This window comes from Sorex araneus, chromosome 3 (assembly GCF_027595985.1).
Source record: "Sorex araneus isolate mSorAra2 chromosome 3, mSorAra2.pri, whole genome shotgun sequence".
Taxonomy (NCBI): domain Eukaryota; kingdom Metazoa; phylum Chordata; class Mammalia; order Eulipotyphla; family Soricidae; genus Sorex; species Sorex araneus.
In genome coordinates this window covers 118,276,827-118,300,831 of record NC_073304.1, presented here as the reverse complement: position 1 = coordinate 118,300,831, position 24,005 = coordinate 118,276,827, and the positions used below count along the sequence as shown (strand labels likewise).

The window sequence follows — 24,005 nt, the reverse complement described above, 5'->3', positions numbered from 1 at the left end:
TCAATCTCTCCCTAGCTTCTCCCCTGCTTCTGAGAGGCCAGACTAACACAGGGCAGGAAAGGAGGAGCTGGGCCATCTAAGAACACTTCCTAGGAGCCAGAGGAACGGCGTTCCTGAATGCCCTGTGTCTGGGAAGGGCAGTACATGTGCCCACCATCAAGGTGGGGTCTGAGAGGTGCTGCCTTTGAGTTGAAACCATCTCTGGCGCCAATGCTGATAAAAAGGACCTTTGCCAAACTAAACAGTCAATTAGAAAGAGCAACCAAGGAGGTGCCAATTTTCCTCTTAATCCTTCACACCAGCTATGCCTGTTCAATGAGCAAATGCTTATTGAGGTGCTGGATTCGGGTTCAGCATCCTTATATTATGGGCTGTTAAGAAAGATGCAAATGAATGTTGAAAGATACACACACACACACACACACACACACACACACACACACACACACACACTAGGTTTTCAAGTAAGGAATTTGCATTTAGGTTTTTGCTGATTATAAAGAATAACAAGCCAGGGCCAGAGGGATGGCCCAGCAGGCAGAGCACATGCTTTGCAGGTGGAAGGCCCAAGTTTGATCCTGAGCACGTATGGTTGCCCCAGCATGGAGCCAGGAATAGCCACCATGAACCACTGGGTGTAGCCCCTCACCCCCATATAGAAACAAACAAAAACTGAGACCAAAAAAAGAAATAAAAATTTTAAAGAGCAGTATATTTCAAAACATCTGAGCACAACATGGAATACCTTCATACTTACAACAACCAGTAATAGAATAGTCTGACTCCTTACGTGTGGGGGTTGCTATATAAAGGGGTTGTCTCTTACACCCTTGGTTTCTACTTTTAGTATCTTAGGTATTTATGTCGGTTAATATCTCCTTGTTTACAGATAATTGTGACTTTCGAAAAGAGTGTCTTTATGACATTCTTGACAATGAGTCAGTTTCTTAAAGAAAGTGAAGGGTTTTTTTCATGTTTATATTTTTGAAGAGTTAACATTTTGGTAGAGCTTGAATTAGTCATTCAAATTTTCTACATGTTCATCACCATGTATCCATAAGTGAATCAGCCTTGTGAAGCAGTCAATTTTGTTGTCATTGCTATTATTTTTTAATTTAACACCTAGAGAATCCGAGACTTGGGGGCTGAGATTCAAGATGGTACGTTGTAAGACAGGAGTTAAGTTAATTACAGGCCCACCCACCCCCATGGTACCTCCTGACCCTGACAGGTCATGAGAGTATGAAGCCACTGTATTCAAATTATATTATATTTAGAGAGTAGAGGAGTGAAAGTTATTGTTAATGTAACTCTTCAACAATTTTATTTTATCAAGGATATGGATAAAATTTATCTCAAGTTAAAGAAACTGTTATGGATGTGTTTTGCATTAGACCCACTAAAATAGCTTTACACTTTTAATCTTAGTAGGCTTATTCTGGAAGATTCTGGTTTGGCAGAGTTGCTTGAAGCATGGGAATTCTGGCTTTTAAAAAGAAAAGAAACTTATGGCACCTATATTGAAAGAATCCAGTTCCATGTGATCTAAAATGTGTCCTGTATATCATATTATACTTAAAGAATTATAACAGTGGGACTTAATTTGACATATCTAAATTTGTGGTATAATGAAATTATTTATAACATGAATTTTAGCTGTGAACAAGTACATATAGTTATTCCACCGAAAGCTGTCTGATACAGTTAACAGATATTTTTTTAATTAATTTCCGTTTTAAGATTTTATTTTTTATTTTATTTTTATAAAGTAGTTCATAATATTTGATTATATTTAATACTCAAACATTCTTCTAACCATCATTATACCTTTTCACAACCATATTTCAGATGTTTCCATCCCGAACCCAAGCCCTTGCCCCAAAGCAGGACCGAAATAATTTATTTTGTATTGTTTGTTATGAATAAACCACTGAAAATGCTCAAAAAAAATTTCCTTGGAGAAAAGTATGTGAAGATCGTTGTATTTCACCCAGAGGCCATTAAGCCCTTCTATAAGAGATCACTAACATGTTGTTCAAGGTTGGGCCTTGTGTGCATATCTATGTGTGTGTCTGTGTGTGTATACATATATATCTTTATAAATATATTTCCCCCTAAGATTGGTTGCCTTCTATTTTAAACCCCATTAAATGTGGTGCACTTCTCTTGGAATATAAGTGGTGTGAGGTATGGGATGTATTGGCCATGGTCTAGGAATAGACCACGGGTGAGTCTTGGCTGGAGCGTGTGGAGAGCAGCCGTGAGAGTGGTGGAGATTGAGTTCTGAAGGTTTTCAGCTGCTGGGGCTGGGTCCCTTGAGGCAGGAGGGATCTCACCCACCTACCTTGCCCCAGATGAAACAGCCTGGCACGGGGTGCTGTTGCATGGCTATGGCAAGTCATTTTATGCTCTCTTCCGAAAGATTTATGTATCTTAAGATTTTCTCTTCAGAAATAGTAACCTAGCTTTTTCTGTCCCCCCCATTCCCATACTTTCCTCTACCTTCTGATTAATGTCTGATAAGTAATAAATATTTGGGGAATATTTACAGGTGGTTTAAACCTTACAGCCTCAAAAAATAATTTCTGAATTTGCTTTTTTAGACAGTTAAAGGTAATTTTAGGGCAGTTGCATAATGTATGTTAATATGAAGATACTTTTTAAGGTTTAACTTAAATTTAAATAATTTAAGGTTAGGGCTGGAGCGATAGTACAGTAGATAGGGATTTTGCCTTGCACTCGACCGACCTGGGTTTAATCCCTGGCATCCCTTATGGTTCCCCAAGCAACTCCAGGAGTGATTCCAGAGTGCAGAGCCAGGAGTAGTAACCCCTGAGCATTGCCAGGTGTGACTCAAAACCAAAAAGCACCTAAAAAATTTATAAATTGTCTCTCTGTGTATAAATGCATGCGTGTGTGTGTGTGTGTGTGTGTTTGTGTGTTTTGCCAAGGATTGACCCCAGATCTACTACATGCAAGGTTTCTGTAATGTTTTGTTTTGTTTACTTTGGGGTCACACCTGGTGGTGTTCAGGCTTACTATTGACTCTGCCCTCAGGGATCACTCTTGTAAGGCAAGACAAGCACCTTCCCACAGAGCTGTCTCTCCTGCCCTTTAAAATATTAAAGTTTGAACTTTCATTATTGTTCAAACTTTATGAGTTAGAAAATTACAGTGTACACAGTCATAAAATTATATTCTGGTGCTAAATTGATGATAGCATCAAACCCTTGAATTATAACATTCCCTTAGGTTTTTTGTTTGTTTGTTTGTTTTTACTTTATATACTACAAATGAGTGAGATTATTAAGTATTTGTCCTTCCTTTGATTTATTTTTCTTAATGTGATACCTTCCAGTTCTATCCAAATTGCAGCAAACGCCAAGATTTCATCTTTCTTATGTCTGCATACTTTTCCAGTGTGTGTGTGTGTGTGTGTGTGTGTGTGTGTGTGTGTGTGTTACAATTTCTTTACCCATTCATCTGTCGTTGAACATTTGGGTTGTTTTCATATCTTGGCTATTGTACTAAGTGCTACAGTGAACATAGTTGTGCTTATACCTTTGTATTAGTGTTTTTATGTTTTAATGGTTGGTTCAAAGAAGTAGAATTACTGGGTCAGATAGAAGCTTCTTTTTACTTTTTTGACAAATATCCACACTATTTTTCCAATGTTTTTATGTTTTCCAACGTTGTCTGAATCAGACATTTCTACTAGTAGTGAAAGAGGGTTCCTTCTTGACCACAGCACTATAAATACTGGTTGTTTCCAATCTTTCTCATATATGCCATTCTCACTTGCATGCATTGTCACTTTGATTTGCATTTCCCTGATAAGTAACAATAAAGACTTTTTCATAAGCCTTTTGGCCACTCCTTACTCTTTTTTGTGGGAGTGTTTGCTCATCTACTTTCCCCATTTTTGGATGGGGTTATTAGTATTTTTGTTGTTGACCTCTTAAGTGCTTATTTTAGATGTTAATCTTTTATCTGATGTATGGTATACAAATATTTTCTTTCATTGGTTAAGTATTTTTATTTTAGTCCAACTTTCTTTACCATGTGAAACATTTTTAATGTGATGTAGTTCCATTTATTTGTCTTATCTTTACCAGTAGAGTTAAGTCTCTACAGATGCCTCTGGGATCCGTCCATGCCCTGCCTAGGTTTTCTTCAATATCTTTAATGTTCTGGTATGATCTTGAGATCTTTAATGCACTTTGAATTTTGTGTGTTGTGTGAGATACAGATTCAGTTTCCTTTTACTTTTTATCTCCCCCCCCCCCCATGGAAGTATCCAGTTTTCCCAGCACCGTTTGTAGAAAAGGCTGTCCTTACTCCACTTTAGACACCCAGCTCCTCTGTCATAAGTAGACTGTCCATAAATCTGAGTAGTTATCTCTGGCCTCTCAATTCCATTTCATTGGTGTGAAAGTTTTAGTAGCACACTGGTTTCTTCTTGTTGTTTTTTTTATGTATATAATGTAGGAGTACTACTATTTATTCAGCCATTGATTAAGCTGATTGAATTGGACATGAACTCCATGTTACTTTTTTTTTTAAATTGAATCACCATGAGATACAGTTACAAAGCTTTCATGTTAGAGATTCAGCCATATGATGATCGACCACCCATCCCTACATCAGTGCACACTTTCCACCACCAGTGTCCCCAGTATATTCCTCCCCGCCCCATCCCAGCCCTCACCCTGCCTCCATGGCAGAAAATTTCCCCAGTACTTTCTCTACTTTTGGGCATTAGGGTTTGTTTGTCTGTTTTTTCATTAGTGAAACACCATGTGGTACAGTTGTAGACTTACAAACTTTCGTACTTGCGTTTCAGTTATACAATGATTGAGTACCCATCCCTCCTCTAGTGCCCATTCTCCCCCATCAATGATCCCAGTATCCCTCTCACCACCCCCACCCTTAACCATCTCTGGCTCAGCTATACAAGCTCTTTTCCATTTCTTTGTATCTTCTCATCTCTTTCAATAGTGACTAGTTTTTGTTGTTGTTTTGTTTTTATCTATAAACCTTTAACACTTGTTAAATTGATTCCCAGTTGACATCTATTGAGCACTTACTCTTTGCCAAACACTGTTCTAGGGGTTTTATTTATAATACTCATTTAGTCCTCTGAAAAGCTACATATGGTGATGCTAGTATTAATTATTTTGTCCATTTTTCATTCACAAAATGAAGACACAAAGAGGCTAATGAGTCTGTCTAAGGTTGTAGTTAGAATAAGTTACTGAACCAGAATCTAAACTTGAGCAAGATGAATACAGATTCTGTGTTTTTGACCACTATGTATATTGCTTTTCAAGTAGGGAGGAAGAAAGGTGTGTGCACGCACACACACATGCAGTCTAGTGTCCTAGCACTGAGCTACATCACTGACCCCCATCATTAGTTTCCAAACTACTTGGGTGCTTCCAGGATTCTTGGGTTCCCTCCCAGAGCTGAAGCAGGTTAGGATTGTGAGATTTCTCAGCATGCCCATTTTCAACCAGGTTATCCCTGGATCTCTGAGTAAGATTGAGTTCAACAAGTTTTTTTTCAAACTTAAAAATAAGCCATAGTCCATGTAAAGTCATTGTATATATTAACTTAAAGATTCTCCAGGGTGGTGACTAAATAGCTTAGTCACAGTTAAATGAAATCTCAAATAATTTTAAATGAAATGTTTTCATTGAGGTAATGGTTTATATCATTGGTTTATATTTTTGGAAGGCTTTTTCACAACTTTTCAGTTGTAAATTCTCACACCTCCACCAGAGTATTGAAATTCCTCTACCACCTCCACTGCCAATTAGGTTTGGATTAGTTTCATCTGTTCCTTTGCATAGTTTCTTTATATACTATACGTGAATGAGCTTATTAGGTATTTGTCTTTCTTTCTGACTTAACTTTGCTTAGCTTAACACTTGCCATTCCATCCATGCTTCAAATGACAAGCTTTCATCTTTCCTTATAAATAAGTAGTATTCCATTTTGTGTATAAATCACCTCTTTATCTGTTAATTTATTATTGGGTAATTGGATTGTTTCCCTGTCTTACCTATGATAAATAGAGTACAGTGAACGTAAGAGTATATATTTTCTCTCAAATTAGTACTTCCCTATTCTTAAAGTAGTTGCATGGGAGTAGGATTACTGTATCATAGGGTAATTCTGTTAACATCTTGAGAATCCTCCATAACTGATTTCCAAAGAGGTTGATTAGTTCACATTTCCATCAGCAATGTATGAGAGTTCTTTTTGCTTCACAGTTGTACCAACATTTGTTTCTGATCTTTTGATAAAGGCCATTCTTATGAATGTGAGGCCCCTTGTAGGTTTATATTGGGAAGTTTTAGTTCTCGTTGAGAGAGTGTCTTTTTGTTTTTCTGAGTTTCTTTCACAGTACAGAAGCTTTTTAGGTGTAGGTCCAGCTATTTGTTCCCCTGACTGAGTAACCAAAGATAACACAGAAGACAGTGTCATGGAATATTTTATCAGTATTTTTTATGTGTTTTATGACTTCTTGTCTTAATTTGCAAGTCTTTTATTCTTTCGAATTAGTTTTTGAGTACAGTGCAAAATAATGGTCTAGTCCCATTCTTCTTCGAGTGGATTTCCAGTTTTTCCAGCACCACTTGTTGAAGACTACTTTCTCCATTGTCCATTACCAGTCCCTTTTGCATACACATATATATATATATATGGTGTATATAAGTATCCACATATATATATGAATTTATTTTGGGTTTTAAAATCTGTATGAGCAATCTGTGCCTAGTTTTTGTTCAAAATACAGTACTCATCTGATTAATTTTGTAGGATAGTGTTAAGTTAAGAACCATGATACCTTCCATCTTCTTTGTTTTGGGTAGGCTGGGCTTTTTGTTTGATTTTTGTTTGATTCCTGTTGTTGCTGTTTAGATAACATCTTACAGTAATGTAACATTTGTGGTTTTGATGTATGCAGTTACAACAGAGCACCTCCAGCAAAGTGTCCACCGCCTCCACCAATGATATTTTACTACTTTTAGTCCTCTTTATCCCCCAGACTAACCACCTCAGCTCCCCTGCCCCAATTTGGTAATCTAGATTTTGTAATTTATCATCTTTAATACTGCCTATTTCATTGTTTTGTTTCTTTGTATAAAATATAAATTTAATTTCTTTTCCCATTTGGATTCCTTTTATTTGTGTTTTTTGCCTAGTTGCTCTGGCTAGGACTATTTTGCATATGGTACAGCGGTAAGAGTGGATAATCTTGTCTTGTACCTAAACTATTTTTAAATTAATATTATTGTTTGTCCTTCTTCTGACTTATCTTAACATGATAACCTCCAGTTTCATCCATGTTTGCATTGTTCTACTCAGATTTAAGTCATGTTTGTTCTGTTTCCCTGAAAGATGCCATTGTAGTTTTAACCGGGATTATGTCGAATCTATGTTTCTTTGGGTAGAATAGTTATTTTAAATGTTAAATATTTCAGTCCACAGCCTGCAATATCTTTGTTTTTTTCCTGTGCCTCTTCTTTAAGCAATGTCTTATAGTCCTTGTTTTATAGGTCTTCCACCTCTTTTCTAAGTGTATTCCTACAGGGCCAGAGAGCTAGTACACCAGGTAAGATGTTTGCCTGCATGCAGCCAACCCTGGTTTAGATCCTTTGGCATCACATATGGTCCCTTAAGCCTTTCCAAAAGTGATTCCTGAGCACAGAGCCAGGAATAAACCCTGAATGCAGCCAGATGTCTTCCTTATTCTTCTTAAATTCTTTTTGAAGAAGTTGTAAATAAAATAGATTTCTTGGTTTCTGTTTCATTGTTTGTATATAGATTTTTTTGCATAAATTTTTGTGTGATGATTTTGTAACCTGCAACTATACTGTAACTGGTTTATTGTTTCTAGTAACTTTCTCAGTGGACTTTCTGGGGTTTTCCATGTGTGTGTTTCGTGTAACATGCAAATAGTGACTACTTCATTTCTTTTTCCATTTGGATTCTTTTTGTTTATTTTTCCTGCCTAGTTGCTCTGGCTAGAACTATGTTGAATACAGTGGTGAGAGTGGATCATCTTGTCTTGTACATAAAAGGAAAGTTTCAGTCCTTTACCATTGAGTATGATGTTAGCTGTACTTATATTTTGAAATTATTATCAGTTACTCTCCCTGATACATGTTCTCTTACATGTTCTCTACATGTTTTCTTAAGTTATAAGGAGGTAGGAATTAGTGACATTGACATGTCACGTGTAAAGTTTGTTATATACTTTGGGTGGGTCAAAGTATGTGTTGTAGGGTCCTAAAAGACTTCTCTCTGGGCTAATGTAGTGGAATATAGTAAATTATCACTTAATTTCTTGATAGCTTTTTGGAAACTATGATGTTACATGAAAAGGAAGTTTAATAAAACCGTGTCCTCAAGTTAGTTCAACATCTGTCGGGATTTTTTATTCTTATCAATACTACCCAATACTTAATACTTATCAGTATTATGCAACAATAGTATATTTGTGTTACTTAGCTGTCTTCTACTTAGTAAAAAATATATAAAGGCCATTTGTTGGCCTCTAAGTTAGGAAGAAGGAAATAGAAACAGCAAGAACTTTTAGTTTTGTTTGATTGAAACTGAAACTAATATTATGTGTTTTTAAACAAAGATGAGGAAACAGTTTGTGTGATGTGTTACATAAATAGATTAGTATAAAATTGTTGAAACAAGCCAGAATATTTGAAACATTATCTTACAATGCTGGGAGTTTGAGAGAGTAGTAGTAGTATTATTGTTTCTGTTTTTGGATTACAACTGATGGTGGGCAGGGCTTACTCCTGGCTCTTGCTCAGGGATCACTCCTTGCAGTACTCAGGGGACCATATGGGATGCCAGGAATCAAACCCAGGTTAGCCACATACAAGGAGCGCCCTACCCTCTATACTATCTCTCTGGCCCCAAGAGATGTATGTTTTTAAAAACTTTTGTATGAAGAATACATATTACTTAAGCAAACAAAGCTATTTCCTATACACACACATATGATATTTATTGTTCTGACAGTGAATGTGTCTTTGTGTTTTCTAGGTGCACCAGAGGCTCTCTTCTTGGCAGAGTTTGAGGGTTGTTTATTGCAGTACTGTTGTGCCCTCTGATGGTGAGTTTTGGCAAAATCCATGAATGACTGCTGTGAATTCCCCACCCCCTTAACTCAGTACATCCCACTTTTTATATTTCAGAGAGATAGTCTTTTATTCAGATGGTCCAGGGATCAGAGAAAGAAGGGAAGAGAAATAAATTTTGAATAAGGATCTAGTGAATTTAGAGAAGAAATCAGGAAGAAAACAGTTTTCTCCATGGAACAATACTGTCTAGTCTTTTTTTGTGTGTTTGAAAATTGAAGACATAGTTGATGTGAAAATCAAAGTACCACCATTTTTGGTATTTCCTAACTATTGAGCCTCCAAGTTATGGATACAAGCCAAACACTCTAGTCTTTTTGTGGCACCCAAACCTTTAGAGAACATTCAGTGTCTCAGAATTCTTGATACCGGCCATCTTTTTCCCTCCTGAGGTTCAGGGTTATAATACTCTTTCTTGATGTAAGAAAGCAGGAACAGTTGCTTGGATACCACATCTATGCCTCTGTAAATGTCCACAATATTACAAACTGGCAACAGGATCTAAGCTGTGACTGTTTTTACAGTAGTGGACATGGCCAGATTTCAGATTCTTCTCATCATTTCTTGTCCCGTACACAGGATTGCACATGTGCATACAACTTACATTGTTTGATTACATTGACTATTAAATATATTTCCTCTGTGTAGTTTATTTTGACAAAACTCTAATTTCAACCTTGTAAACATAAATTTGTGAGTATAGTAGTCTCAAAAGGACAGCCTGAAATTTTACAGAGATTCCTAAAACTCAAAAAGCACTGATAAGTGAAATCAGTTTTACTTCTAGTACTATTTACAGTTATTAGAATAATCTGCTCCCCAAAGTAGTTTAGTACCTGAATATTTATACAGTGTGTTCATGTTTGCTAAATCCTTTCAATTTGGAGGGAATATTCATTTCTGATTACTCATTATAATACTTAGAAGTTGAAAGGAAAAATAGGTCAGATTTGGAAGTTGGAAAACACTAGCTAGTTTTCTTTTTCTTATCTCTGAGAGGCAGAAAGACTGATAAAGTGATATCAATATGTATATTAAAAGGCAGCACTTCATTACATCTGAGGACAGGTAGGTATCCCCCGGATAAAATCTAGAATGTATGCAGATGCCAGTAGTTTGACTTGAGAGAGAGCCAAAAGACCATAATGCCACCTGGCCTCGCCACTTACTTTATTCCCTCCATGCACCCCCTTAAAGCAACACTCTCCTCCCTGAGCCTGTCTCGGCTCATTAAACAACCATATGGAACTGTCCGCATCCTGCCAGCACCCCTCACTGCCCTAATACCTTCCTCCGTTACCACTCCAGGGTGGCATCATTAGGTAATTTCAATAAAGAGAGAAATTTTCTTACTGTTCATGGTGTAAAATCCTCTTAACTTTTACTGAACTAGTAACAGCATGTCATCTAAAAATGTCTAGCATCTGTAATGCTGTCAGAATCGTTATGCATTTCGTGTGAGATCTATCGATATATTGACAAGTTACGCATATTCAGTGTCAGCCAGCTCATACCATGGTAGGACCTTTATGTGCCTGTGCTTGTTATGAGATCTGTGGCAATTTTAAGTAATGAATTCATATTGATATTGATATTGTTAATATTTTCACTGAGTGCATTTACTGCTAACCCTGTACACTGGTCTGCGTGGAAGAATTTAAGGCCCTGGCAGCAGTGGAGGAGTTGAATATTTTCTTAGGACACATATGCTAGTCACTTACATCCTGTGTTGCAGAAGGGATTTCAGGCAATGGTTTAAGAGTTCAGGTAATCAAAAGAGTGACAACTGACTCCTAAAATCCCTGGCAATACGATCAACCTTCTTTTGGGGAGATGGTTTGTTTTGGAACCACCCCTGAGAGGACTAAGTGTATAAAGATTTTCTTTTCCAAGAGGAAAAAGTCTAGAGATTTCATCTTTAAGAATATTTTTGATGGGGGGCTCTCCGCCGAGATGTGACCCAGGTGGCCACTCTGCTGCTGATCAACCATGATCCGGAGGCCAGCTAGACTACTTTTGGTACCAGCAGCTGCTTGCAGAAATGCCTCTAGACTGTGAACTAAGCCATAGTCCCATGCTGACCAAGGAGGGGAAAGATCTTTCTCAGCTTTTTTTCCCTTTTTGGGGAAAGACGGCGTGGCATCCGCCATCTTATAAGGACCATTAAGGAGGTATGAACTTGGAGGCGAGGGAAGAAAAAGAAAGAGAGAGGTATGAACTTGTAACAGCGGGATGCGCAGGTGATCTCAGAACGGGAGTGATACCGGCGTGCTCTCTGCCGAGATGCGACCCAGGTGGCCACACATTTGTGTGGCGGCTCTGCTGCTGATTGACCACGATATGGAGGCCAGCTAGACTACTTTTGGTACCAGCAGCTGCTTGCAGAAATGTCTGTAGACTGTGAACTAAGCCATAGCCCCAAGCTGCCCCACGAAGGGAAATGATGCAATTTCTAACATAAATCTCCCTGGACTTAGTTACTAAAATACAGAAATCCCAAACTTCATATCTCTTGATTCTCAGCAATGGAAAACTAATTATCAGATGCTTCCTTTTCAGCAGGGCTGTTTTTTGGGTTGAAATTCCAACAACAATGGTGAGTTTTGTGTTGAAATATGGAATGTAATCAAGGTAAAGAGAAAGTGAAGTGTAATTTATCAGCTACGCAGGCAGGGGTGGGAGGTATATTGGGTTTTTTGGTGGTGGAATATATGCACTGGTGAAGGGACAGGTGTTCGAGCATTGTATAAGTGAAACATAAGCCTGAAAGTTTTGTAACTTTCCACATGGTGATTCAATAAAATAAATAAATTTTAAAAATAAATAAAATGTAAGATACAGGGAATAGACACTTTTCATAGATTAAATAATGAAATACAGTAATGACATAATTTCCTAAAAAAGTATTTATGATGGGGCTGGAGCAATAACACAGTGGGTAGGGCATTTGCCTTGCACGCAGCCGACCCAGGTTCAATCCCTACGGTCCCCGAGTACTGCCAGGGGTAATTCCTGAGTGCAGAGCCAGGAGTAACCCCTGTGCATTGCCGGGTATGACTCAAAAAGAAAAAAAAATTTATGATACAAGAAAAACTTAAACTCGTTTAGAATGCTTTGCTAGGGAGAGTAAATATTCAAGGCAATCTATATAGTTATGTCATCCATTACCAGTCATAAATTAGAAGATTGAATCCAGGCTTCCTGTAAAGGAATCTTGTGCCCCAACCCTTTGAGCTGCTTCCCCACCTTCCCATAGGACCCTTCTTAAGAAAGCCCAGTTGTGGTAGGAGCAATGTATAAGGCACTTGCCTTGCACATGGAAGACCCATGTTCAATCCCTGGCACCTCATATGGTCCCAAGCCCCTCCAGGAGTGATCCTCAAGCGCAGAGCACTGCTGGGTGGTGGCCCAAAAACAAACAAAAAAAGCAAAGTCATCTTAGTTACCTAGAAATAAAGTACACACTTACTTGTTTTAATGTGATTTAGTGTTCTTACCTATTCCAAAGAAAAATGTATTTTTTGTACTTTGTACTCTAAAATTAATATTGCTGAGGTCAGTATAACATATAGGAAAAGTCTACTTGATACATAGCTACTTCAGTAGAGTTTAGTCAGAGTAAACATCTCTGCCATCACTCATAGCTCTTTATCACAATGGCTTGGTCATATAGTATAACAAATGAGGGTATAACCTTCATTTCTTAAGGTACAGGATTTAAATTACTTCATATACTATAATATTTATATATAAACCTAATATTTTCTGCCTCTCAGTGATTGTATTAGTTGACAAATCTTTAATCTATGGCTGGTAATGGCTGACATAAAATATGTAGATTGTCTTGAATATTTATTCTCCGTACCAAAGCATTCTAAAGTATTGATTTAATGGTGTCATAAATATTTCTAAGGATGTAGTGAAATTTCTAGACTTTTTCTCTTAAAAAAATTTTATACATTTAGAATATTTTACACATGATTTCTTAGTGATAGACTTGTCCAAAGCAATTTATCAAATTCCTACTCTCAGGGCCTCCAATGTGAGAAGTGTTTTGGGTGCACGTGTGCGTACCCAAACCCAGATCCCTCCTCCCTTTCCTGAGTGGCGTTATTCCTAGAGATTAAGAGAGGAGCTTTGGAACTAGCAGGCCTAGGAATGCATCACATTTCCCTCACCGAACCACCTTGTGAAGTTAGACCAGGTTACTAACTTCTCCAAAGCTCTTTCTTCATTATGAAATGGAAATTGTAGTTACCAGTCTCTATGAGAAAAGTGTGTTCATCCTAAACCAGAGTCTCTCACTCTACAGAGGAATTATAGTTTTGCTAAAAACTCCAAATATAATGCTACTTTGGGTCTCTCATTTTAACTTATCTCTATGCCCCAAATCCTCACTGTAAAATGGCTAATCGTATAAAACTTTTATGATTGTTTGGCTTACACATACTTAAGACTTTAAAAGCCGTTAGGAGTTTCTTTCATGTAAATGGAAGTTAAAGATGAGAACAACTCTGCAGTTTACAAGTTGACTGTGTAATTTATTATTCTACCTGGACATGTTTGAGGGCAAAAGGGAGGTCAAAAACATTATCTGACGATTTTTAATAGCATGAGTCAGGAAATAATCTTCATCTTAACTAAAAGACAAGTGACAAGGATAAACAGGAGTATGAGTAAAGAAAATAGCTTGTTCTAACTGCCTTTGTTCAAGTATATGTTACTCAATTTGCCATATACTGAAAATTGCAGTAGAGGCTTATATTTGATTTGTAGTTTAGAAAAGATATAATTTCCAGAGGCTGAGGCAAATGTACAGTTCCAGGTAGGGCAGGGTGTTTGTCTTGCATGCTGCCGACCTGGGTTCAATTGCTGGAATTCCGTATGGTCCCCTGAACACCGCCAGGAGTAATTCCTGAGTGTAGAATCAGGAGCAACCCTTAAGTATCACTGGGTGTGGCCTATAAAAGGAGGTGTCCCTCAAAAAAGGAAGATGTAATTTTCTTACAAAACTGAACACTGTCACCGTCACTGTCATCCCGTTGCTCATCGATTTGTTCGAGCGGGCACCAGTAACGCCTCTCATTCAGAGACTTATTGTTACTGTTTTTGGCATATCCATTATGCACGGATAGCTTGCCAGGCTCTGCCGTGCGGGCTCCATACTCTCAGTAGCTTGCTGGGCTCTCCCAGAGGGGTGGAGGAATCGAACACGGGTTGGCCGAGTGAAAAGCGAAAGCCCAACCGCTGTGCTCTGTAACTAATTTTAGTAATGAAGGGTTATTGAAAAGTCTAACGTTAACAGTCATCTGCTTAATGACCCCAAGTAATATGTAACTTATATGTAACTTTTAAACTTAAGGTCTTGCATAGCTTCGGAAATTGCATATGCGCCCCACTTTTGCCTTTGGGTTTTTATTGTTGCTTTTTTTTATAGCTGTATGAGATACGTTTTGTATACAATAAAATTTACCTGACATTATACAAGCATTATAACAATCCAGTTTTTGACTATTTCATTCACTCCTAAATCTTCCTTGTTCCTACTTTGCTATCAGACCTGCTCCCATCCTAAGTTCCAGGTAACTGTTTTTTCTGCTCTCAGTTTCTATAGTTAAACCTTTTCTTAAAATGTCATATAAATGGATTCACACAATGTGTTGTCTTTGGTATCTCACTTTTTTCATATCATCCTATTTTTGAGGTTTATCCTTATTGTGACATATAATATAGTTCTTTATTTTTATTGCTGAGCAATCTAGTATTTGGAAGTACCATTTATTCTTCCACTAATTGAAACATGTTAGGGTTGTTTTCTTTTTTGAGCTAACAAAATAATGCTGCTATCCTAGAGGTTATTGTGAGGACATACATTTATATCTCTCTTGGGTAGATACTTGAGAGTGGAATGGCTTGGTTAGATTGGTTAAGTGTATACTTAACTTCTTAATCAAGGAAACTCCTTTTCAAAGTGACCTTACCACTTTGCATCCCAACCATTAACGTATCAATGTTTCAGTGTCTTTCCCAGCATTCAGTTAATCTTCCTGGTTATAGACATTCTAGTGGATGATAATTCTATTTACAACTTTTTAAAACTTTGACTATAAGAGAAAAATGAAAGTAATGGCACTACTTGATCACCAAAGATGTTAGAATACAAAGCCTATAATGTGTCAGAGTTCCCAATCATCTAAGTATGAAACCTGGGAAATTAGAAGACCTCAGGGGAGGAATCCTACCCCCACTGTTGCCAAGTGGTGCTCAGGAGATCCAGGGGCCCCATGGGTGATTCTCGGCCAACAGGGGCTGGAGGACATGATGCGACTCAAGCACTCCGGTGTCTGGGATACCCCAGCCTCCCAGTGCTGCCACACAGCAATGATCCTGAGAGCATGTGGTACCTGAACTGAACCTAACCACTGTGCTACCCACTGTGCTATCTCGCAGCCCCTTATTTTCCTTTTTTAAAAAAAATATATCTTGCAAATATTTTTAAAGTGAAAAATCAGTTTGAAACTATCAAAATGTGGCTTGTTCCATTATAAAAACCCTGATTTTGAAGACTTCTATAAAATGGATTTTCATTTTTGCCAAGAAAGCAGCCACATAAAATGGGAAACCCTTCCACCTCTGGTGTTAACATTTAGTTAACATATAGCTTAGCCTGGAGTAGAAGCAGATCCATGTCAGATTTGGCTGATGACATCGATTCTAGGATCACCATCATTTATTCCAAAATCTGAAGTTTTGAGGCAAATGGAAGCGATCCCATTTCCCTCCAGAGTTCAATTTGTTGAAACAACTGCTACCACTCTAAAGAGTTTTAGTTCCTCACCATTCTAGGCACTTGATGCGTGTTGAGCCATTCAGTTCCCAAGGAGGTAGGTTTGTAATTCTGATAACCCATTTTACAGATGAATAAAAAGAGAGAAATCTGGACAAGTTTTGAAGCAGAGAAATATTCAACTACATGCCCAAGGTCACACAGTTAATAAAGGACACCTGAGGAATTCAAAGATCACTGAGCTCTAGACATTAGCCATTAAATCATGAAAAAAAAATTCCTAACTTTCATCTGTAATATACATTTGACATAATCTCAAATAAGTCCTCCAGGTGTGAGTCTTTTTGGGGGGATGGGGAAGAGAATAGGGGCCACATCTGACTGTGTTCAAGACTTACTCCTTGTTCTGTGCTCAGGGATCACTCTTGGCTGTGCTGTGGGGACCACATATATGATGCCAGGGATTGAATAGAGGTTGCAGCCAGTATGTGATTCTCATACAGAAATAGCGACAGAAATAACAAAGGCTCTTAATATTCATGGCTGTCGACAACAACAACAACAACAGAGTGTTACCTTTTTTTCCCAAATACCAGGAAAAAAATGTCTAGTATACAGAAGATCTTGGTACTCTGTGTGCAGATGGGGCTTTGTCTAAACTTAGCAACACTCATCCTTTCATTGCCCTGAGAAGAAGGGAGCTCTGCTCTCTGTGGTGGGCATTCTTTCCCATTGCTCATATTGGAGAGTCCCAATAGCCCGGCATCCACAAAAGCCTTGAAACAACGACTATTAGGAAAACACTGTTTTCATAAGTAAAGGAATTAAAATAGGAGATTTTTCCTTTGCTTGATTAATCTTTGGACAGTTTTAACAGAAGACAAAGACCGATTCAAGGAAGTGTTTAGTTACAGCTTTAGTTACTTGTGCATATTTGGGGCTTTTCAAATGTGGGGCATCAATTCAAGGCCTGAAAATCATTAGTTAAGGGTATGGTTAAAAAATCACGAACCCTTTTAACCAAACTGTAGCTCTGTAGTAGTTAGTTAAAAGTAGACAACCATGTTACTATTTCCAGCAGCTGGAAGATATTTCTCTGAAGGTAATTTTTAAAAACAACTTTGTCATTTTCTCTGCAAGAACTTAGGAAAGCCAGAGAACTCTAAAAGATGACCTCCATTTAGAAACTTTAAAATTGAAACTTGGATTTGTAGTAGCTTCATTTGTTTTAAGTTCATCAAAATAGTGTTACGGATTTAATTCTGTGAGTTGTAGAGAATTTTGGGGGTCCTGGTACATGCCTTGCTAGGCAGCATCTTGCAGAAAGAGCTTAGGCACCATGATCACACCTGTTACCATATTCCTTCCTCAGTTTGAGTTTTCCCAACTTCCTTTCATTAAAACAGAAAGGTGTGACCTTTTAGAAAACAAAGGTATGTTGAAGTTACCACATTCCAAAACTAGATCATTATATGATATTTTATTCAAGTCCAGCAGAAACTACCTTGTTTTTTCGGTTTTTTTGGGTTTTTTTTTGTTTTTTTTGGTTTTTTTTTTTTTGCTTTTTGGGTCACACCCGGCGGTGCTCAGGGGACCATATGGGATGCTGGGATTCGAACCCGGGTCGGCCATGTGCAAGGCAAACACCCTACCCTCTGTGCTATCACTCCAGCCCCACTACCTTGTATTTTAAATGTTCTTTTATATGAAAATTAAAGATTGTACTGTCTGTTTTGTCATTATTGTTTTATTCTGTTCATGCTGCAGAGTGAACCCAGAGTCTTGAACAGAGGAAACATTTGCTCTCCCACTGGGCCACACCCCAGCCTCTGTTTTCATTTTCATTTGTACAGTTTTGTTTTATTTTTTTTTCTGTTTTTGTTTAAGAAGTATCCATTAATTTAGTCTAAAATGAAGACAGTGGGATCAGAGTGATAGTGCAGTGGATAAGGCATGTGCTTTCTGCACAGCTGACCGGGTTCAAGCCCAGCACTGTGTATGGCCCCATGAGCCTTGCCAGGAGTGATCCCTGAGTGCAGAAGCTTAGTAGCCCTGAGCACAGCTGAATGTGGCCCCAAAACCAAGAAAGTAAAAAGGAAGAAAAACACTTCTGTTTTTGTAATGTGTGTTTGTTTACTTGAACCTCCCAAGGGGTATCCAGAAGGCCCGGGGGCCCCTCCCAGGGCTTCTCTGCCAGCCAGCAACCAGCCGCTAGTTCAGTTGGAGGGCCTCAGCACTTGGTGCTACAAGGGCGAGTGTGGGGTGTGTATGGCGGGGTGGAGGGAGCGGAGGAATAGTGTTGGAGATTCCCTGGCCACCTCAGCAGTGCCGGGGATCAAGCAGAGGTCAGCCACAAATGTCAGTGCAAGACAAATGCCGTGACTCCAGTTCTATCTTTCTGGCCCAACGCTTGTTTTTAAGATATGACAATGTAGGCATTTTCTCCGGCTCTCATGGAAAAATATCTTAACTGGCTTAAACCACCACCAAAAAAAAAAAAATGCCTCTCACCCACCATTCTGAAGCCTGGCAGGCCGAGAGCAGGATGGTAGCATGATCAGGGGCTAGTCTGAGCCCTGTTCCTAGCCTGCACACAACCACCTTCTCACACGAGCACACAGGGCTGGGGTGGGGAGTGGAAGACTCTTCTTACAATGTCAGAGGTGTGTGGTATCTGGTCCCTTCTCACATGACACTCTTAGCCTTAATCTCCTCCTTAGCACCCTAACGCCTCAGCATTAAGGCTCTGGCGTACAAATCTAGCAGGGCCACCGTTCATTCCTCAAATGGGCGATATGAAGGAAGCCAGTTTCCTGTTCAATAAGTTTATTTGTTGTATAATAAAATTGTATGTGGGGGAGTTATTCAAAACATTTTTACGAAATAGGAATAGGGGAATCTATTTCTTTATCACATTCTCAGGATTCAGTTGTTCAAAAAATACTCAGAAACACATTATGTTGGTTTGTAAAATTTGTAATCATCCCCCTTATTCCTGGTGAAGTCACTTTTGTTCTCTTGGGGTTGTTTGTTTATTTTTTAGTGAAGCAAATCATTTTTATTAAAAGACGTTTAGAGACATGAGAGAAAAAGAGGAATCCATGTAGATACTGGACCAAACATGATGACCTCTCAGTGTCTGTGTTGCAAGCCATGATGCCCAAAAGTAGAGAGAGAGTATGGGGATGCAGGGGGAGGGGGCGAAATGGGGGGTATTACCCAGGATATTGGTGGTGGGGAATGTGTACTGGTGGAGGGATGGGTGTTTGATTATTGTGTGATTGTAACCCAAACATAAAAGCTTGTAACTATCTCACGGTGATTTAATTAAATTTAAAAAAAAGAGAGCTGACACAGGCTTCTCCAGAATGGAAAGTTCTTGACATTTTTTTTACACCTTCCCCTCCTTGAAATTTTAAAGGCATTATTGGAAATTTTCTCATGATTATATTATATAGTTTTAGATTTTTAATTTTAAGACCTTACGACTGCTAGGTTTCATGGTTTTTTTTGGCTTTTCTTAGAGAAGATTTGCATTGACTGTTTGCAGCAGTCTTGTGAGACACTAGCACCCCTGAATGCCCGGTGAGGAAATGGAGATGCAGTTATATTCAGCAATACACCCTTGGGTGTGAGTTATCTCCTGTTGATAGAACTGAATGCTGCCAAATTTGAGATTCCAAAACCCATCCTTTTTCTACTGCAGTCTGTTGCTTGTACTTTAGGGTTGTATTCTTCTGCTCTTGCCTGTACAAAATTAAAATGGGCTAGGAGTCAAGATTTCATGAAGTTACCTTACAGAAACACCAAACAAAACACTATTATTTCAAAAGGGGGTTAGAATAAACTTCATTCTAACTTCATTCAAAATCAAATCTTAATTTTTCAGTTGAATGAATAGATGATGGAAGGGAGGGAGGGAGGGAGGGAGGGAGGAAGGGGGGAAGGGAGAAGATGAACTTTTTTACTTAGCACAGTTGCCTTGACATGAGAAATGAACAGAACTGATTTTTTTGGTATACAAGTATTTGAGATATACAACTATAACTGTACATTAAAAGGTGGTTTATAACTGTTTTGACAAGTTTTTATGTTCACTTAAATTTAATTTTAAAGTTTTATCTTTTTTTTTACATTTTAAATTTTATTGATTTATTACTGGTTTATAATACTGTGGTTTGCAGTTTTAGTTTCTAGTTTTATTTAGTCCACAATTTTAGTTTATAGCTTATAGCTTTATTGGTTATCATTGGTTTACAATACTGTTGGAATTTCAGGGGCTTCTCTTCATACCTCTGTATGTGTGTAAGATTCACTAACCTCACCACCAAACTGTTATGTCAGCTCACTGTCAAATAACTCCCTCTCCTCCACCCTATTTTTACTTTTCCTCTAATCACCACCATAATTTCCAGCAAGTCATATCAGTTCATTTGCTTTAGTTATTTACACTCTGTGTAGAAATATACCATCAAAATCTTTTACTTATTTATTCACTTAGCACAGTCAACAAACCCATCCATTTGTCTCCAAAAATCACAGTTCATTTAAGTGTCAAAGAAGTATTCCACTGGATATATACTGCATCCCTTTATTCGGTCATCTGTTGCTGGGCGTCTATGTTTGTGCTATTGTGAATAATGTTACCATGAATTTTGGGTGAAAAGATCCTTTTAAACTGGTATTTTCATATCCAGATAAATGCTTAGGAGTGGTATTCCTTGATCATATGGAATTTCCATTTTCTTAGCATTTTTCAAAAAGTACTGTTGAGGGGGCAACCTGGCATTGCTCAAAGCCTGGTCTTGATCCCAGGGCCTCCACATGCCAAACATGTGCTCTGCCACTCAAACCACATCTGGTCCACACCATTTTCAGTTTTTTAAGGAATCTCTATATTGTTTTCCGTAAAAGCTGCACCAAGTTACATTCCCACTGGACTGTACCCGGGTTGCCTTTTCCACGTTCTCATCTATACTGGATATTTCCGATGTTTTTGACAAAGGCCATTCTCAAGAGTATTAGGTAATGTCCCACTGTGGTTTTGATTTGCATTTCCCTATTAATAAGTAATGTTGAGCCTCTTTTTTTCCATGTGTCTGTGAACCATCTGTGTATATTCTTTGGAGAGGTGTCTCTTCAGTTCTTATGCCCATTAGTTTGGATAATAACCCTTTGTCAGGTGTTTGATGCATAAATATCTTCTTTCGATGTGTGATACTTTCTTTTGCTAAAAAAGGTTTTTAACTTAATGTAGTCTACTTCATTTATTCTTTTGTTTTCATTGTCACTGGAATTAGGTCTCCAAATATAACTCTGATTTTGAGGTTCTGGAGTGTAGCACCTATATTTTCATTCATTTATTTTCAGTGTATTTTAAGAACTCCATTTAGCATTTCTTGTAGAGCAAGTCGGGTGGTATAATTCTGTAGCTTTTGTTGACCTGAAAGAGTCTTTATTTCTCTATCACACTTGGCTGTTAATTTTGCAGGGTAAAGTATTCTTGGCTAGCAGTATTTTTCTGGTGGTTGTATGAGTCTGTCATTCTATTCTCTTCTAGCTAGTAGGACTTGGAGCTCAGAAAGCTGAGAGAGGTCTTGTATGTTACTTTCATCTTCTCCTACCAGCTTTAAGTATTTTCCTTGAGCTTTTGATAATTTAATAATGACTTTTCTTAGCTATTTATATTTTGAAATTTATACATCACCTGTTTCTTAGACTTCTCTTAGGTTTGGGAAGTTCTCAGGTCTTTGCTTCTCTCTCTCTCTGTCTCTGTCTGTCTCTGTCTCTGTCTCTCTCTGTGTCTGTCTGTCTGTCTCTCTATCTCTATCTATCTCTCTCTCTCCACCTTCCAGAATTCCCATCATCCTAGTATTTACCCTTCTGATAGAATCAGATATTTCTTACAGATTTTCTTTAGTTTTCTTAACCCGTTTCTCCTCTTTCATTTGGGCCATTGTTGGGCTTGTATCTTCAATTCCAATTTTTCTGTAGGATTCAACCTACTTGTTTTGCTTTCCATATTAGATTGAATTTCATTCAATGGCTTTATATCCACCCTCTCTGTTTGAATTTTATTGGGTTGGAACCATATCCTGTGGTACTTAGGGCTTACTCCTAGTTTTGTGCTCGGGGATCACTTTGGGCAGGACTTGAGGGACCCCTGTTAGCAGCATGGTAGTTAAGCTCCTTACCTGTTGTACTGTCTCTCTGGCTCTTTTTGGATTTAAGAAAATATCCTTGATCTCTTTGGTGAAGAACTCTGTGCTCTAACACTAGGAGGCCGGGGGAATATTGGATTTGCTTCTTTTATTTCGTTAAGACCATGACATTTTTGTTTTGCTATAATGACTTTTCCTCATTCTCTGTTACCACCTTCAATTCTGTGTCCTTAAGTTTGTCTTCCAGAGACTTGGCACTTTTTTTTTTAAGAATTCCATCTTATTTTACAACGGGAGCCTAAAGAATGTTTTGACTTATGCAACAGGGTAGCTTCTTTTGTTTTTCTGAAGATGGAACTCTAGTTTTAGTATCAGGATTGTTTCTGTGGCCCTTGCTATGGAAGGAGAGGGAAATGGCAATGACAAAATAAAAGGCGTGCTCTGTTACGGGGGGACTGTTGTAATAGTGGGGCACTACGGGAGGGGGACCACCAGATGGACAGCTCCATGCTGTTGTCTCGAGAATACCCCTCACCCCCAAGACCACTTCCAACCTCTCCATTCCATGCCCCCCCGCCAAAAAAAAAATCTGTTAGAGTTCTCCACCTGGACCACCAGTCCCATTACTGCACTATTCCCTGGGAAGGGGAGGGCGGCCACTCAGCCTTTTTGGTCGCTCTGCCCCTAAGACACCAACTTGGTTTTATGTTATTTGCTTTTGTCACGGCTCTTGGTTTCTTCTGCAGTCTTTCACCACTGTCTGGAAGGTTAGGTATGAGGACTGTTATTTCTACTGTCTTGTCCTCCCCCATAGGGCCAGGCTGCAGAAAGTAAAGACTGAAAGTAGCAAAAATTCAGATGCATTTCAGGGCATTAGGGTTCTCGTCAGCAGTCAGTCCTACCCCTTGGGTTCCATGCTAGAGTTACCCACTCACACAGTTACTGCGTCTTCAGGTAACCCAGGCTGTGAGATTTTTTTTCCTGTGATATGCAGTATTTTCTGGCTGTGCTTTAATGGTTTATTTTGTCATTATGTCTCCTTTCATTTCATTTTCAAATTTTTCATCACAGTCCTAATAATTAATACCTAAGAAATCATTTTTGCAAGGCTCTACAGGTATTCAGTTTTGCAAGCACTGGCACTGTACTTGCAAAAAAACTGCAAATACACTCAAACAACTGATTTATCAAACTATTATAGTTGTGACTATGTGATGTAACTTTCAAGCATTTATATGGAAATATGTTTTGTATATAAACACATTCTTCAAAATGAGCTTTCCCCAAATGATATTGACATATGACATCTTAGTACTTCTAACATGAATGGTTAAAGAATATAGGTAGGTTTTTCTCAGGTTATTATGAAGCCATTTTCTTAGACCTGTTAATTACAGATTCTGAAGATAGCTTTGCCATAATATACAAGGAAGACTCCTTCTGTTGCCAGATTTTTTTTTAGTTTATTACAATGCTAATTGTATGCCAGGTATGTGGCTTAGTGTTAAGGCAAAATGCCTTACATGTGTGGGGTGCTGGGTTTCATCCCCAGCACTGGATAAGAAAAGAAAAATGATAACCTTTCAGGTGATTTATTCTTTCAGGTGATTTTTTTTAAATAAACTGATCTATTCCAACTAGGGTTTAGATTAGCATAATATTAAGTTTATAAATCCACATATGGGAAAAATTGGCAGTTTTTATAATGCCATCTTTGTATTCATTAATATAATTCTGCATTTATTCCTATTCAGCTTTAGATTCTTTAATAACATTTATTCTCACAAAATTCTTTTTTAAGTTTTGAGGCGACAGCCAATAGTACGCAGGGGTCACTCCTAAAGTGCATAGTGGGCCATATGGTACAAGGGTCGCCTAGGAGACTTG

General features: G+C 38.2%; 1 protein-coding gene across 1 annotated transcript in view; it reads left to right on the top strand.

Moving 5' to 3' along the window:
• The window catches only part of MCU (mitochondrial calcium uniporter), a 174,113-nt gene that overhangs the window by 123,583 nt on the left and 26,525 nt on the right, over window positions 1–24,005 (top strand). Inside the window, exon 2 of the mRNA XM_055132933.1 lies at window positions 9,076–9,145. Within this exon, the coding sequence (XP_054988908.1) occupies window positions 9,076–9,145 (70 nt within the window). The remainder of the gene's footprint in view (window positions 1–9,075; window positions 9,146–24,005) is intronic.